The following is a 17,387-nucleotide window of genomic DNA, read 5'->3' as shown; positions in this document are numbered from 1 at the left end:
TTGCAGGTGTTCTGGATTCATTAGCTGATTAGACTGTGACCCTTTGCATCTAGAATATTGAACCTTTTCGCAATATTCTAATTGTCTAATATTTTGAATGTGGGGTTTTCATACGCTGTAAGAAATAATCATCACAATTATAACAAATAAAGGCTGAAATATCTTTACATCTAATGAATCTACATCATATTAATTTCAGTTGAACTTGAATTAGTGAAATAAATGAGCATTTGCAACATATTCTTTGAGTTTCACCTGTAGACCCAAATAAATCTCCTTGACCAGGGAAATCAGTACAAAAACAAAAAGACATGATATAACTGAAAGTGCCTAACGTTAAACACGCCTCATTCTGAACACATTCTGACTAAAATGCTCCAACCTCATCATCACCAGTAAAGTGACCCAGCCTGTTTGTGCAGGTGGAACACAACCAAGTGCACCTGTGGCATCTGCAGTCCCAGCTACGCAATTTGTACTTCTGGTTTGTGCATGTACATGTGTGTGTGTGCGTGCACGCGTGCATGTACGTGTGTGTGTAGATCGCACACAGACAGGTATTGTGTCAGAGGAGGTTGTGTGCTGCTTACAACAGAAGGATGTTTGTTACAAGGCATCAGGGCAAAATCCCTGGAAGAAAACCTCACACTGGTGTTTGAACTCAGAGATTTAAGCCTCTGGCAACAAACCTAACCTTAAGATAGACTAATACCACCACAAGTTATGGGTACATAGAAGAAAAGTTACTCTTTTACTCTCAAAAAACACCCCAAAGACATTTAACTTTCAGTTTTTCTGTGATCTTTGCACATCAGTAGCACGTATTAATGTTCATGCGTACTTCACAGTCTGGTGTGGCTGATCTGAGAAAAGACCGCACCAGACTCCATCCAATACCCAATCTTCTCTTTGAAAAGCAAAAACTGGAAGACTTCTACCCACTTCAGGTTCAACTTACTGGATCAGATATGGTAACAAATGACAGTAAATAACTTAAATCTATGGTATCATGTTCATGAATAAAACAACATCAGTCATATTTCCCAAAATCTAACTATGTATGAAGAGATATTCTAATTTCAGAACAGCTCCATTGTTTAACATTGAAAATAACAGAAATACAATAATGATGCTTTAATTCAGCAGGAATTGCTACACATCGATAAAGGGCTGTAACGTTATCATTTTATTCCAAACACAGCAGTGCTCTGAAATAGTGCACTGGAGTGTTACTACCTTAAAACTAAACTAGACAGGTAATCTGGAGGTAAAGCTCTGACTTTTTCTCCAACAGCTTAGAGTTTCCTTCATACTTGTGTGGTGAGGGTGACGTGGGAGGAAATCATCTGGTTGAAATTAGCACTTTAGGTGTCACAACATCCAGGACATGCTGAATTCTTATCAAATTATTTATGTATATAAAGTACTGTATCATTAATCATTGTAAAATACTTAAATCTGAAAATGTAAGATGTGACAGAAATCTGGAAACATTGATTCAGCTGCATCTATCTGTTCAGTGCTGACAAGCAACCCTTCATATTAAATAAGCCTGAGCAGTTCACATGCTATAAAAATAAGACAATGCCATCCTTCCTGATCAGCACAGACTCCATCGGTGCTACCTTTTCACCTGAACAGCACCCACACACGTGCTGCGACCACAGCCCGCTGACAGAATCACTGAAGACACCAGGTCATGGCTGAGAGGACTTACAGAAGCGAGCTGTTCCTGCGGGAGCCTATAGTCCTGTTGATCAGCTTTCTCTTCCACATCCCCCCTGCTGACAGGCAGGAAAACACCTGCTTTCAGGCAGGAGCCCAGTGACCACAACCAGCCAGAAAAAAGGCAAAAGGCAGAGTGAAAGGAGGGAAAAGAGACTGAAGAATGAATGAGGGAGGGAGGGAGGGGAAAGAATGAGACCTGATTGTCAGGTCCTTTCTCAATCACCACGTCTTATTTCCTACTGCCCCTATCGGCAGATCTGCCAGCAAAAAAATCTAAAGATTGTGTTTTTCTGACTACATATGCATACCCGACTCACACAAAGGAAACCAGCAGGAACGGAGATGGTGGTTCCACTAAGAGATCCAGTTCTGAGTGATTATTCATTGGTCTCAAGGGGACAAATAGATGAATCTTTTATTTTCCTTTAACCGGTTTACAGATTCACCATCAGTGGGTTTCTGATCAGCTCACATCAAAGGGGTTCATTTAACACTTAGTGCAAAAGGAGAGTGATGATGATGGTGATGGTAAATGGCCTGTGTTTGTATAGCGCCTTCTTAGGGTTCTACAACCCCCCAAGGCCCTTCACAACACAGTCAGTCATTCACACACACATTTACACACTGGTGATGATGAGCTACAGTGTAGCCACAGCTGCCCTGGGGGTGTACTGACCAGGAGTGAGACTGCCAAACACAGGCGCCACCGGTCCCTACGACCACCACCAGCAGGCAACGCGGGTTAAGTGTCTTGCCCAAGGACACAACAGCGGTGTTCTCTACCGGGAGCCAGGATCAAACCTACAACCTTCAAATTACTGGACAACCCGCTCTACCTACTGTGCTACAGTGATGATGGTGGTGATAATGATGGTGGTGGTGGTGACGATGATGATGATGATGATGATGATGATGATGATGAGTGAGTTTGTGCATACATGTGTGTTAGTAAATTGTATATCATGACACACTGAATCCATTTTAACAAAACTCCAGGAGAGCCTTCACTGGGATGGACATTTACACCTGACTGACCTTCGAGGTCAACCCAGTTCATTGGTAACATTAATAACACACATACATCAGAATCAGAATCAGAATCAGCTTTATTGCCAGCGCTCCAGCGACCCAGAGCATAGGAACTTGACTCCGCGAACACAACCTGGCCAAGGTTAAACACACACACATGTAGACAAAAACAGGTACAGGCAGTCGCGAGAGCAGCCATAACGGCGCTCATTTCATTAGATGAAAAGGGTGTTACATGAGGATAATTGGGGTAAGGTAAAAAAAAAAAGGCATAGCAGAGTTAGACCCAGCGGGGAGTAACTCTATTATGCAAAAAAAACTCCTCAACATAGAAGCACGAACATCACAGATACACAACATCAGAGTCCGATGGGGAGGCGGGGTTGGGCGGGATCCTGAATCCTCCAACGGGAGCTGCCATTACGGCGCTTCACCAGCTGCAGTCGACAGGTGGGAGGGAGAAATGAGGAACAGAGAGTGCATTGAGTTCCTGCAGGTCGATGACCTCAAAGCCGAAGTCACAATCTGAAGGCAGGGGGGGAAGGTCGGGACACAGCATCTGTCAGCATTCCTCCTTTCGTGGGGGTGAGTTGAAGGCAGCCTTGGAGGCTGCTTGGCGTCAGATAAGGATAAGCAAGACTTTGTTTAGGGCAGACAGAGATAATTTTCCCCTCTGCCTTGGAGTCTATTAAGTGGTCATTCATGTCCACAAGTGAAGCCAATTTATGTGTTCTAAACATCCCCACACCGTCCGGCGACCCTCTCCGAGATGACATCCATCTTGCGCACTAACACAGGCAACGCCGCGAGGACATTGTCCAGCTTACGGTTCACCTTGAGTAACGTCCCAGTCTGTGAGGTCACCGCCCGGGCGGCACATTCCATGGGTGCGGGTCGCACTCCAATCGCTCCCGTCTTCCCAAATTTCCAGAAAACCAGATATCCTCCCACTCCAATCAGAGGAAATCCAGTGATCATCAGGCCGAATATCCACAAATCTTCCACGTCCTCGATGGACAACTGAGAGAGGCACACGATTCGCCAGACCTCCCAAGAATACATGTCTCTATACCTGGTACCAGCTTTCACAACACAACAGAGCTCGAGCTCAGGTGGAACTATGAGGTACCTTATATTTAAGATTTAAACAAAATTGATAATTGAATCATTTATAAATAGTCTGGTGCAACTCTGGCAGGAAAGGCAAAGGGACATATGATTTCATTTAAACAGTTAATGCCTCCCTAGTACTGATTTACCAATAAAACTCACTATTTTCATTTCTTTCACTGTGAGATTGGATTTAATTGCATGTAGATCTCCATGACTGCTCGCTCCATCAATTCCAGTGAATCTGTTACAACCAGTCCTGAGTTCAACTCCCCTCCGATGACAAAAATGTAAACAAAATCAACCATCTCACTGATATTAGCTACAGAATAATGATCCTCACTCAAGTGTGCATGCGAGCGTGTCAACAGTTGGTCTAATCCTCAGTCACAAACTACAACCTAAACAAGCATTCCCCTTAAGCAATTTATCATGTTTCCTGCCTGTGTGACAGTTGTTTATACAGCACACACACACACGCACACACACACACACACCAACGCTCTCAGGCATTGTGTGATAAATCGAGGGCTAACATGAGTAAAGCAAGCGGCTGTCAGCTGTAATGATGAAAGGATTTTTGAGTCAGATGATAAAAATTCACAGAATGAATACCTGAACCTCTTGAGTCTGCAGGTATTAGACCTGCTGATAGGTCCATTACCATCCACACAGACGGAACGCATCCACATGCCTTCAGTTTGAACTGCCGTGTTCTCCATTACCAGCAAGAGGCAAGATGTGATTATACTCTGACCAAATGTCACCCTGAGGCAAATGGACCTATTATTAACTTTGTATTAACGCAGCAATCATAGCATAATGTAACTGCAGAACTGCATCAAGAGCATGAATTAGAGTTCATGCAGGATGAGAGCATCCAGTTCAGTCAATAATAACTACAAAGTCATCTGTACAGTCTGTTCTTCTGAAGGCATTTGTGTCTCTTTGCTGGGGGTCTAGAAAAATGTCCTGTTTTTGTTTCTGTAAATGTGTATGTGCTCCGTTAGGAGAGGGTCAGCCGGTAATGTGATGCTGCTTTTTTGTGTGGTTGCTGCTCGTAACACAGCACATGTCGCAGCTGAGGAAGGGAGGGGCTGCAAACACAACTCAAATCATGGAAAACTGTTTGGGTTTATGAAATAAGACACCTTCTGATCCAAGTGGCCCTGAAAACAGATGGGTAGACAGATGATTTGCTTCTGCTGCAGTTTTTGTAATTTTCTGACACATCAAGGACACTACTGAATCAAAGCTTCAGCACCACAGTGGAGACTGCTGCAGCATCAGCTTCTGTCGTCATGTTTGGGATTCCTACCTGCAAAGGCAGAGCGAGTCCAAGGCAGAGAGAGGTAATACCCAACACTGGAGCGGAAAGGAAACAAATGTTCCTGAAGGGGTTTCTTTCTTTTAGATGATTAAAAAAGCTGAGACAACAGAGAGAACAAACTGTTCTATTCACATAACTATTCGTCTGTCTTATATTAATTACAGTTTTTTATCTGCTTCTTTAGACAAATGTTGACATAATTATGTATATGAACAAAAACAGTTTGTGTGAACTATAAAAATGTATGTATTTGTGATGGGATGGACAGATCTTGTCTGATCCCATGCCAGTACAGAGCCAGGTGGCTCACATTAGATTGATTGCAGGGCGGGGTGAGCCATCCAATAAAAGGCAGCTGCCTGCTCTTTCAGCAAGACAGCTCTGGTATGGCACTTCAAGTGCCGGGGTAATGAGAAACTCCAACTCCAACTCCAACTCCAACTCCAACTCCAACTCCAACTCCAACTCGCGATCGTAAGTACACTCCCTCCGTGTTGCCGATGCGGCGTTAGTTCATGCTCATTTTTGTCTTAATTTGTTGGTAGCGGGTGATCGCAGAATGGAGCTCTGCATGAGGTTAGAGGGCTAATACTGCATCCAGGTACTTGTCAGCTCTATGCCCGTGCGGGTGTGTCAGCTGTATGAAGGCTGATCCGATCCAGCAGCGCAACCACCGTAAGTCCTCACCTCTGCTTGGAGGGTTGTGCTGATCCAGGGGGACCATTCAGTTTTGTCTGTCTGCGGTGTGGCTGCCCGCGCTGTTTGGCTTAGGAGCTGCTTCGTCATCCGGCTTTGCCTGCAGCGCTCCACAGAGATCAGTGGAGCGTCTGATGTCGGCAGCGGTACACCGGCCCCTCTGCTGCTCCATTTCGCTGTCCTGCCACGACCACCAGAACCGGTGGTGTTCCCAGAGGGCTGCATCACTGCTGTTTTGTCTGTATTGATTTGTGTTAGTGAATTGTTGGGCGTTGGACGCCTGGTTGCCGGGGCAACCACCAGAAAGCCCACAGGCTTAAAAGGAAGTATTCTATTTCATTAGCCAAGTTTTTCATGTATTTCATTATTTGGTGTGTGTTGGTTTAACTTCATTTAGTATTTGTTGGCCCTAGGCCAAAGTGGTTACTTCTGGTGGTATTGGACTCTGAGCACGTAACTCCTGTATGTTTTTAGCTTGAATATTTAAATAAAGATTTATTCTATCAGAAAGACACCATCTGTTCCCATTTGTGATTTTATTTATTTATTTATTTTTTAACCTACAGGCCTTCTACCCTTCTCTGGGGAGGTTAACCCAGGGTGGCATTACAATCTTTTTATCCCTATTTCTCACTTGCCACATATTGTACATGGGAGTTTTAATGTTATAGATGACTCAAACCTCAGGCTCCTGTTTTTTATCAGCTCTAATATCTAAACTCGTCCTAATGCGGGTTTAGTCCCTGATTTTAAGATGAGTGATGGATGCAGTTGAAGCAGTGAAACAATTTAATAACATCCCCTTTAATTTTAGAAAAATATTTCAGATTGTAGGTACACTGACCCTGAGACCCTACACCAACAGTCTACACCGTTGTGAGACTGTTACTGCCATGTCAGACTAGAACTTCCCTTGTGAAGTGGTCTGGACTGATCCCCTCATCCTACCTGCCATTAAAACCAATTTTGCCTGATCTGCTGTTTCTGCCTCCTGGTCCAGCTCTACCACACATGGGTCCACCATCTCCACCGCAATGTGACACAGACTGAAGGGTAAATTTTTACTTTTCAACATTGTTTCAGTCAATTTTATAATTTACACATTTGGGTTTAAAAACCTTCAAAATTGTATAAATGATATTTAACACAACATCAAGGAGAGTAAACACAAAAGGAGTAAGGATATGCAGCACCAGGCATGTTTACAAGGATCAGGTCACAAGTTCTGCCTGTGTGTAATAAACAAGGAGCATGACTCGTGACTGAAGAAATGGTGGGCCATATAGGTTGGTGAAAGAACATTTCCCACGACACAACTAAGACCAGAATTGTGTCAGTGTTCGTCCTCCATGAGGATGTGCAGCCAGTATGTCTCTCTCTCTCTCTCCAGCCTTAGTTTGGTGATTCGAGTCACTGTTCAGTCCATCCAAGATTATAACTTGGAGTAACTTTTAAAGGGCGAGTAACACCTAAATCAACTTTTTTGCTGATAACCTGTATAGATTGTCTAATAGTACTGCAGACATGTTTACTCATTCTTTTGGCAGTTTAGTGCAACATACTTAATATTTCAGCCTAAAACTTTACATCTCCACCTTCAGGTTTAAACTCTGCTACATACTGAATAAGAATCAGCCACAGCTGATGGCTAAGATGTACGATGTGACGTTGTCTTTACCATATGTGGCTGCACTGCACTGGACTCCAGGTGAGTCTCAGCCACACCGCCACTCACCTGCCAATATGACACGTTACAGCTCTGAGCCACTCTCCTCCTTAAAAAAAAACACATCCTTCTCCTCCTCCCTTTCTTCTAGTGATCGCAGTGGACAGGAAATCCTCCAGCCTGCTGTAGTTTCTGCATTTGCTCATTCTCCTGAGTAGTGAGTCAACTGTATGTGTGCGTTTGTGTACTGGGAAACTCTGGGGGTGTGTGGGGGAGGGCACTGTAAATCACTGCCTAAGTGCCCCTCTCTCGTTCCGCCAAGCGACGCCTCCTTTAGGCACATTTTTCTAACAGGAAGTGTGGGTGAAGTAAGACTCCACCCATGGTTTGACTCCTTGTTCTCAGGAACTTTTAGATTGGACTTGAATGATAAATGACCCACACTTGTATAGCACCTTTCAGAGACTCCAAAGCACTTTACACTACAGTGTATCATTCACCCATTCACACACATTCACACACTGATGGTGATGAGCCACAATGTAGCCACAGCTACCCTGGAGCACACTGACAGAGGTGAGGCTTTCCAAGCAGAAGCCACTTGTCCCTCCAACCACCACCAGCAGGGTGGGTTAAGTGTCTTGCCCAAGGACAAAACAGCAGAATTCTCTGCCAGGAGCCGGGATCAATCCTACTACCCTCAGATTACTGGACAACCCGCGTTCCCTCCTGAGTTCCTGCTACCATTTTTATCATAATCAGACCACCTAAACATGGTTGTCCGTCTGTAGGTACTAGCTTGGTAGCCAACGTGTAATTTAACTCAACTGTGACTGATGTAATATGTTAATTGGGCCCAAAAGTGAATTTCTGCCTTTAAATTACTTTACTTCATCTGATAATGAAGTAAAGTGACTGTGTGGGGGGGCAGTACATACATAAATCATTGCAAGCACACAGTATTTGTGTGTTCAAGTAAGACCTTACCAACAAATGGCCATTAGGGTCAAAAATCCCTGGGAGCACAACCTCCGGCAAAATGACAAGCACATCAGACTCCCTTCCATAAATGCTACGAGTGAAGAGGTAAATGTGTAAAACAACGTTTATTAATGGCGAAAGTTTTGTAATTGTTACAAAACATTAAATGCATTTTGTCCTCACAGGCTCCTGTAGAAGGAAACATGGCAAATATGGCATCGCCCAGTGGCTTGGACCCGCCCCTATATATTTTAAACCAGATTTTTATGGTTTTACGTTACGTTGCCAGCAATATTCTTCAACAACTGGGCATAATTTAATCCGATTTCAACAACATTTTGATGTATTTTTCCAGAGATTAATGATAAAAACTAAACATTGTCTCTACATTTTTATTAAATCTACTCATTCAATTAAAGTTTTTATTTTACATTTCTGTTTTGTTTTTAATCTCCATCAGCTATCACTATAATTCTGATGTTAGGGACTTTCTGAATAAAGGTTGTAAATATGTATGTATTCATGTTGTGTTTTCAGTTAAACAAGCTACATTTTAAAACTGAAAACTGTTTAGTTTGTTTTATTGATAAAATGTATTGGAAGTATATCCATTTAAGGTCATTAAACAGTTTAGAAGCAACAAGAAGTCACAGAGAAAGGAGGTGAGGGGCTGGAAGAATGCCTAAAGATTCCTTCTTACAACAGAAAGTGTCTATGAAGGAAAATATGCACCTGGGTCATGCTGCTAGGCTTTTAAATGACTAACACGTGTTTTTAGAAGAGTTTACAAAGGAAGATGACCATTTCCTAACAAACACACACATTTCTGGTTAAGTCATGTGTGACAAAAGAAATCCCTCTAAAAATGTTCTGGTAGACTGAAACTGAGAAAAATAAGAAAAATCAAGTTTGGAATCTATTATATTCATGACAAATGTTTCTCAAATTTAAACAGCAGTATGAATATTCAAGTTCATGGTTGTCAACCCTTTAACTGGTCAACCACTTACTGCATTTTATTCCCTTTATCTTATTAACGCAGGCACTCAATATAGATGGAAAAAATACTACTAAACTCAAACAAATCCTAACAAATATGTGTGTTTCAATTAAAGCTAATTATAGCACATCATCATTATTGCAGTAAAATGTATACTTTCATTTGTAAATACGTATTCTCTTACAAAAAATGATGACCAATACTTCCCCAAATAAGCAAAAAATAAACCAAAAAAAAACTTTTTTTTCTTAAATTGTGTACCGAAGAAGAAAATGCATACAGTGGAGAGGAAACAGAAGACCATACAAGTAGGAAGAAATGTGCTTTGACGGCATCTATGTGTGGGTTTAGTTTTTAAAAAAGGCCTTTTATAATTCATTATCTCTGTCCACCTAAAGCAGGAAAACCTGCGTGTGACGAGGTAAAAATGGTTCTAGGACAAAAAAATTATAATAAATTCCTTCAGGAGAAATGTTCCAGATGAAGTCAAATTACCCAGCATGCCTCTGTGTGCTGCTAAAAGGGGAGGGGGTGTGGGTTGCCATGGCAGCAGGTGTTGAGGAGACAGAGTGAGTGGATGTGAAGGTGTAGAGATGAATGATGAGCTGGGGTAAAGTAGAGCCTAAGGTGTAAGCTGCTGAGATTAGATCTGGATCTCTGTCTGCAAACACAAACAAGAAAGTGTTCGAGAAGTTTCTTCTGGTTAAAAGGTCAGACATGTTCTCTCACCGCCGAGTCGGGGTGGATAATCAAGTCTTGGGTAGTCCTGTAAATTTAACAAGAGCACTTGTATGTGAATTCTCTCTCTGGGGTTAACAGGTTTTATGATTTGGTTGATTGTGACAACGCTAGTGGGATATGCTACCTACAATTATTCAGAAAAGCACCTAGTTTGAAAGGAACTGATATCTTCATAAAATCTAGAGTTAAGATTAGAATTAAGGAGTTTAGCAATACTGTTTACGTCAAATTATGGAAAACACCAAAAAATTGGATCTCTGAGTTAATTTTTAAAAACGTATTCAGTTTCTATAAAAATGTAAACTAACATGAATCTGTAGTAATTAATACGTATTGTATAAACAGATCCACAATTGTGTTTATTACGAATATATGAAGTTGACATGAACTTGACATGAACTAACTGTAAAAGGTAACTAATGTTGAGGATGTTATTTTGTGAAATGGGGCAGATACTTATAGGTTCTCTCCCTTCTGCTTCTTTTCATCATTTTGGATTTCTGTAATCTGACTTAATCCATGTTCTCTATCATTCTTATTTATTGATTTAATGGAATAAAATATTTTTAAAAAGTAATAATTTTGAACTTTTGTGTGTAATTTAGTAGCTTCTTTACAGATTTTTAAAGAGATACAGTTTTGTCTTTTAGCACCCCCTAGTGTCCGTTTGTAGAACTGAAAGAAAAACCTATCTCCTCGCTGTGCGTTGGTCTTTTTACCACCCTAGCCTTCATTAAGGTCTACAGGAATGATTCAGCACTAAATTAAACAAATCCGCTGTATGTCAACACAAAAATATTTTAAGTCCCAACAGACCAGATTGGCAACCGGGCCTGGCGCCACGAGGGGGCGTTCAGGGGCGTCACCCCCTTAAGTGAACTACACCGCCCCCTCAAGAATTTTACTTTTTAATTATTATTATTTTAAACATTTTCAACTATTTCTAACATTTCTATTTTAAACTGTGAATATTACAATGTGTGTGATGGCTTTGTTTATAATGTTTCTAAATGCACTGGAAAATAAATGCTCCTTTAGCGTATTGCTGGGTTTCACTTCCGTGACTCACGTGACGTCTGCAGCCGTGCGAAACTCAAAAAGGGGCAGGAAGTGTTTTGCTCTGCAACAACACATCACAGCACGATGGATGAAAACAATTTAACTAAGGCTTTAAGTGAGCTGGCACAGATGCGATATCGTGAACAAATACATCTTCTTTTAGGTTATGACACATATAATTTTAAATGTCGCACTTTCATACACTCTGAAAGATTTAAACAGCAATGAAGTCATCAGCAACAAACTACCTTGTGCTGCCTTCCTCATATCACACCACAAACCAAACGAAAGCCTTTTACAAGTCTGGAAGCCTACAGCTATTTTATTTCAGGTTGGTTAACCTTTTAATGATGCGGAGAAGCTTTAAATGGTGAGCATCTTGTTTTTGCTCGGATAAGTAGTGTGGTGTGCTATTTTTTCATTAACTCATGGTAATAATGCTATTGCTAATGCTAATGATCAGTATGTGCTAGGATCTACTTGTAACTAACTTTTTATGCCTTTTTAAATCCAAATTTCTGGCATGTTTGTTTGATTTCAATAAGGTATAAATGCCACAACACTATGCTAATTGCTAAAAACATTAGCACCCTGAAAGCTATTTGCAGTGAGGACACGTGAAAACAGTATAAAACTGTTATTAACCTGTAGTTTTTATGGCTATTTCTTTAATTAAACACTCCATAATCTTTTATCTGTTAAGATAGTGATCGCTGTAAACGGGTAAAATGGTCATTTTAGCACATGCTGGCTGAAGAACATGATTTACGCATATGAAAAAGTTGCTAAGTATCCCTTTAAGCCTCAGAGAACATGAAGGTAAACCAAGCTCTATTTTGCCCATAAAATATGCTGCCTGTCCAAAACCAAGTCACTACCTGGATTTACCCTTCTACTGGATAATTACTGCTTGCTGGATTATCTTATTAGTAATTTCAGCCCAACTGGTGCAATGCGTTAATTCTCATTTCTTAAACAACCATATGGAAAGACGCAGCTGGTGGTCGTGGAACATATGTCACGGCAGTTTCCCATCTGGGCCAGCATGGATCGGGCTGGGTGGCATCGGTCTGGCTCCTGCACTGGTAAGGTTTGTTCATACACACTTCTCAGGAACTGGAAAATCTCTGAGCACATGGGCAGGGCAAAGGATGCATAAAAAATGTTGTGGTGTCTCCCTCAAACAAAGGCGGCCGTAAGTGTGTGTGCGTGTCTCTTTGTCACTGTGCTGGTGCACGGCTGCTTCTGCATTTTTTCTGGAAACTGAAATTACTAAAATGGACCTGGTCAGTTGGTCACAACGCGATTGATAAAATTTTTTCAATGATGAGATCGGGAGAAGGGGCTCCCGGATGCCCCTCTGGGACAGACCCAGTTGGACACATCATGGACTCCTGGAAACAGTGGAACTTGATCTGTTTATCTCAGCTGTCTATAGAGGATTCTGAAGACGTGTGGATATTCGTGGTGTTGGTGTCAGGTTTCCTGCTCATTGTCCTAGGAGGCTTCTTGGTTTTCCGGAAAATTAACAAGCTGTCAAGGAATATTGGCTTGCTCCCGGAGCTCAGAGATGGTTTGCACCGCGCTGTGAATTCACAGACTCGTGCGCTGCTTATCGTGGCTGCAGGAACTGAAGTGTTGACAGTCCCAAACCCACCACCCCACCTAGTGGACACTTATGTTGTGTGATGTCTGAAGTCTGTTGCATTTCTGTCTGAGGTGTTTTCTGCATAGCAAAGCTGCCCTCCCTGTGGAGGATAACTCTGAAGTGCCTTTTTTTCCCTCCACCTGAACCAATCCTCATGTAAACCCTCTGATCTCTATTAAGGTAGCGCGACTCAGGGTTGCGAATGACCACAGTCACCAATTCTTGTCATGTGTCTTGCCTATGTATGACTGATCTCTGAATTGTGTGTACTGAAACTCTAATTTCCCTCTGGGATTAATAAAGTATCTTTGAATTTCCACAATGAGAAGGGAACTGAAGGGATTGGGACTGAACAGCTGTAGCCATAAGAAAAAAATGCTTCAATTTGCTAGGGAGCATAAAGATTGGACTCTAGAGCAATGGAAGAAGGTCATGTGGTCTGATGAGTCCAGACTGACCCTGAGAGCAACCAACAAAAACTGTTCATGCATACACATGATGCCAATAAATAATCCTTACGTCTGCTACTTTTTATAAACCGTTTCAGTGGATATTCAGCAGTTTTAGCTGTATATTACTTTGGTTAAATAAAAGCAGTGTCACTCTGATCTGACGTTAATGCAAAATCAGTGTGGATCCTTTTTGTTTATTCTGTCTTATAACATATGAATACTGTTTCAACCTTATTTGTCAATCTTGAAAATCATCTGGGAAAAAAACAATGTTTTACCCAAAACTGAACATAAACCCCTCTAGGGCAGGCTATGAGCTCAGCGTATGTTACCATGGTGATGTCAAATACAAACTCATGTGTGACACTGAAAACTTTCACCTGCTGAGTCATTAATCTCACGTCGAGGACATCCCTCAGGTCACAATGAAGTGCTGAACTGAACCGGAACAATTAATAATAATAAAGGCCTAAAGATCATAGCAAAATTAAACAAAGCAAGGAGTCTAAATTGTCAGACACTTTTTAAACAAAAATAAATAGTTCTGCCTTATTCAGTGAAGTATGAATTTAAAACATCATTTTTACAACAAAAATAAAACTGTCCATGAACACAACATTCAGCCCTGAGTTGTTTGTAGACAAACCTTGATTCTGATAGCAGTGGTGCACAAAAATCCCACAGCACACCAGACAGATAAGAACACAAACCAGAAGGACAAAGAACAGCTGATCAGAATGCTGTTCACAGCAGCAAAAGGTTGGGTTTTCCAGAGGGGTTTTCTTTAAACAGCCACTAAATCCCTGCAGCTTTCCTCAGCTGAACACAATGAAACCACCTGACTCATTTCTGTCCTTTACAACGTTCATTATGTCCTCTTTTTAAATATTAAACGAGGTTCTTTTTGCTTCGGACATGAAGGTGTTTCTAATGACCTTTTACATGTTTCGACCATCGTCTGCGGTCTTCTTCAGAAGTGTCGCAGGTGTTTGTGTGACGCGTCTTTATCAGCTGTTCTTCTGGTGGGCGCGACCAACCCGGATCTGTCAGATCCGCCGGGTCGGTCGCGCCCACCTCCCATAGAGGTCACGCTACACATAGTACATGAACGCCTAAAAACGGACAGATCACTGAAGAACCGGACAAATCTCACAGTAGACAACATATCCACCCTGTTAGATTTTGGAGCAAAATCCACATATTTTCAGTACAAAATAAAATATACAAACAAAAAGAAGGTTTTGCCATGGGAGACCCGCTCTCAGCCATAATGAGCGGGTTCTTCATGGAGGATTTGGAAGAAAAGGCCATTAACAGCACCTGCACACATCAGACCCAGGTTCTGGAGAAGATACGTGGACGACATCTTGGAAATAATAAAAACTGGACACACACAACAACTCACAGACCACCTGAACATGGTCGACAACACAGGAAACATAAAATTCACACATGAAGAGGAAACAAAGCAATGGCATTTTTGGACATGAACATTCACCACACAGACGGCGGCAGCATAAAAATTACAATATACAGAAAACCCACACATGCAGACCAAAATCTGCTCTGGACATCTGAGCACCCCACAGCACACAAACTATCAGTAGTCAGAACATTATACGAATGGACCAGCTTCATTACAGATGAAACAGACCGCAAACAGGAAGAAGAACACATCAAACAAGCACTAACCCTCTGTCAGTATCCAAAATAGGCCATAGAAAAAGGAAAATAAAAAAAACAGAGACCAAAAAAGAAAACAAAAACAAAGACCAGACCACACGCACATGGACACCATCACAACTCCATATATCTGGGAAGTCGCAGAACGTATACAAAGGGCCAGGAAAAAACAACAAATCAACACAACCGTCAAAACTCACATGAAACTCAGACAGCTACTAGTACACCCCAAGGGCAAAATTGAACCAGACAAGAAATGCAATGTAATCTACAAAATACCCTGCATTAAAACATACATAGGGGAAACCGGCAGAACATGTGACATAAGAAGAAAAGAGCACCAGAAGGAATGCGAGAAGGAAACAACAGAAAGACTCACAAGGACAACAAAGATCATTGCAAACAAAATAACCACATCACGGACTGGGATCAAGGGGAAATTATCAACGCGGAGAACAACCGGTTCTATCGTTGGGTCAGGGAGGCAATAAAAATAAGGAAACGAGAACATTGGAACATGAACAGAGAAGAGGGGGCCTATCAGCTGTCTCGCACCTGGGATTCCCTTCTCTGAAGACCAACCAGCGGAGGTGGACGTGACCGACCCGGCAGATCTGACAGATCCGGGTTGGTCGCGCCCACCAGAAGAACAGCTGATAAAGACGCGTCACACAATCACCTGCAACACTTCTGAAGAAGACCGTAGATGACGGTCGAAGCATGTAAAAGGTAACTCCAAGCACCTTCATGTTTGAAGCAAAAAGAATCTTGTTTAATGACTCCTTTCTGATTCACCCCAGGTCCCTCCTCTAGCCTGCACAACTGACGAGGCAACAAAACACCACAGATCCTGGAGAAATACCGGTACATTAAACCTAGTCTTTTAATCCGCCACTCATTCACGGGTTACCTTATTGAGACCCAACAATAATGGGTTAATGTCAGAAAGCTTTTGGATGATGTAAACGTTTGTTTCAAGTATTTGTTTAAAAAAAAGGTGGAAAGTTTTGGCAGATGATCACACAAAGATCAAACTGCACATAGTTCAAAAACTCTGTATGAAATGCTATGTTTTTATGCGTTTGCTGTTTGAAAAAACTGTGTTTGCAATCGCTTGATTTTAGCATAAATTTGTGAAATTTTGTGAGATTTTTTTCAAAGACAAAAATCAGAGTTTAAACTGTGTTTTGCTTCTTCAGAAATCTTCTTCTAAATAAAATTTAAGCAGACATGTCATGTTATGACCTTTTATTTGAAAATAATAATTCTATGGTCAATATCAAACATGTTTTTGCACTAAAGCCTTCTCACTTGAGGCAATTTCAGCAGTTTTATTCTTGACAGTTTCAGTACCTTCCAGAATGAGCCGTTTCAGGAGCTGGCCACGCCCACTCATCCCCCGACTCAAGCTGCTATAAGCTGAGAAGCCCAGATATATGTCACTGTTTGTGACATAGCAAATGGGTACTTTTGGAAACGGCTTGTTTTAGGCACAACTAAAACTAAACAGTGACAAAAAATGGATGGATGGGACTTTTTCAGTTCTGTTTGGAGTGTTTGTAGAGGCAGTAGAGACCCACGTGGCAGCACAGGAAGATGGAAAAGGTGAGTTTTGCATAATATTTCCCCTATAATTTAATTGTCCTATAATACATAGAATGGTGAATCTTCATATTTTGTGAAGCAGAAACGTTAACAAATGAAGGTAGTATAGGTTTTATTTCATTTTCTAGAGCAAGTCAACCCCTACCACAGTCTTACTCCACTCCCTTCCTGTTTGAAAAATGCAAAAAATGCTGTTGCCTGGCAGACTGAAAGGGCGGAGCCACTAACAAATACACACACACATGACATTGTGACCTCATAATGTACCAGCTGACATCATAGTGTACTTCTTAACCTATAGCAATGGCAGATAAATTTTAAATGCACTGCAGAGTTTTTACCTGACAACTGTGCAACAATGACAGTTTTAGGCAGAAAATTTAAAATTTAACTAAGATGCACTTAAGTGCCAAATGATTGACTGCATGTGTCTACAGCATGGTTAGACACTCATTTATATAGCTAATCAGCAAAAAAGAAGTGGATTTGGGGGTGACTTGCTCTTTAAGCATCTAAAATTATATACAAAATATTATTGTGTGATTTAGGGGCGATGATGGCACAGGAGTTAAGTGCTTGCCCTGTAATCAGAAGGTTGCAGGTTCAAGCCCCACTGAGTCTGTCGCTGTTGTTGTGTCCTTGGGCAAGACACTTAATCC

At 41.5% G+C, this 17,387-nt stretch overlaps 1 protein-coding gene across 7 annotated transcripts in view; it reads right to left on the bottom strand.

The window, feature by feature from the left end:
* LOC107387469 (rho GTPase-activating protein 44) overlaps positions 1-17,387 on the bottom strand; it is a 119,646-nt gene that overhangs the window by 50,043 nt on the left and 52,216 nt on the right. For 6 of the 7 annotated variants that reach the window (XM_054749400.2, XM_054749398.2, XM_015962447.3 and 3 more), the window contains exon 1: positions 1,718-5,743. The exons of the other annotated variant lie outside the window; for it this stretch is intronic. In XM_054749400.2, the coding sequence (XP_054605375.2) occupies positions 1,718-1,776 (59 nt within the window). In that variant the 5' untranslated portion in view covers positions 1,777-5,743. Of the gene's footprint in view, positions 1-1,717; positions 5,744-17,387 lie in introns of those variants that run through there. 7 annotated transcript variants of the gene reach the window in all.

The sequence above is a fragment of the Nothobranchius furzeri genome, chromosome 16 (assembly GCF_043380555.1).
Source record: "Nothobranchius furzeri strain GRZ-AD chromosome 16, NfurGRZ-RIMD1, whole genome shotgun sequence".
Classification (NCBI taxonomy): domain Eukaryota; kingdom Metazoa; phylum Chordata; class Actinopteri; order Cyprinodontiformes; family Nothobranchiidae; genus Nothobranchius; species Nothobranchius furzeri.
Note: the sequence above shows the minus strand (reverse complement) of the source record. Positions and strands in the feature narration are given on the sequence as shown.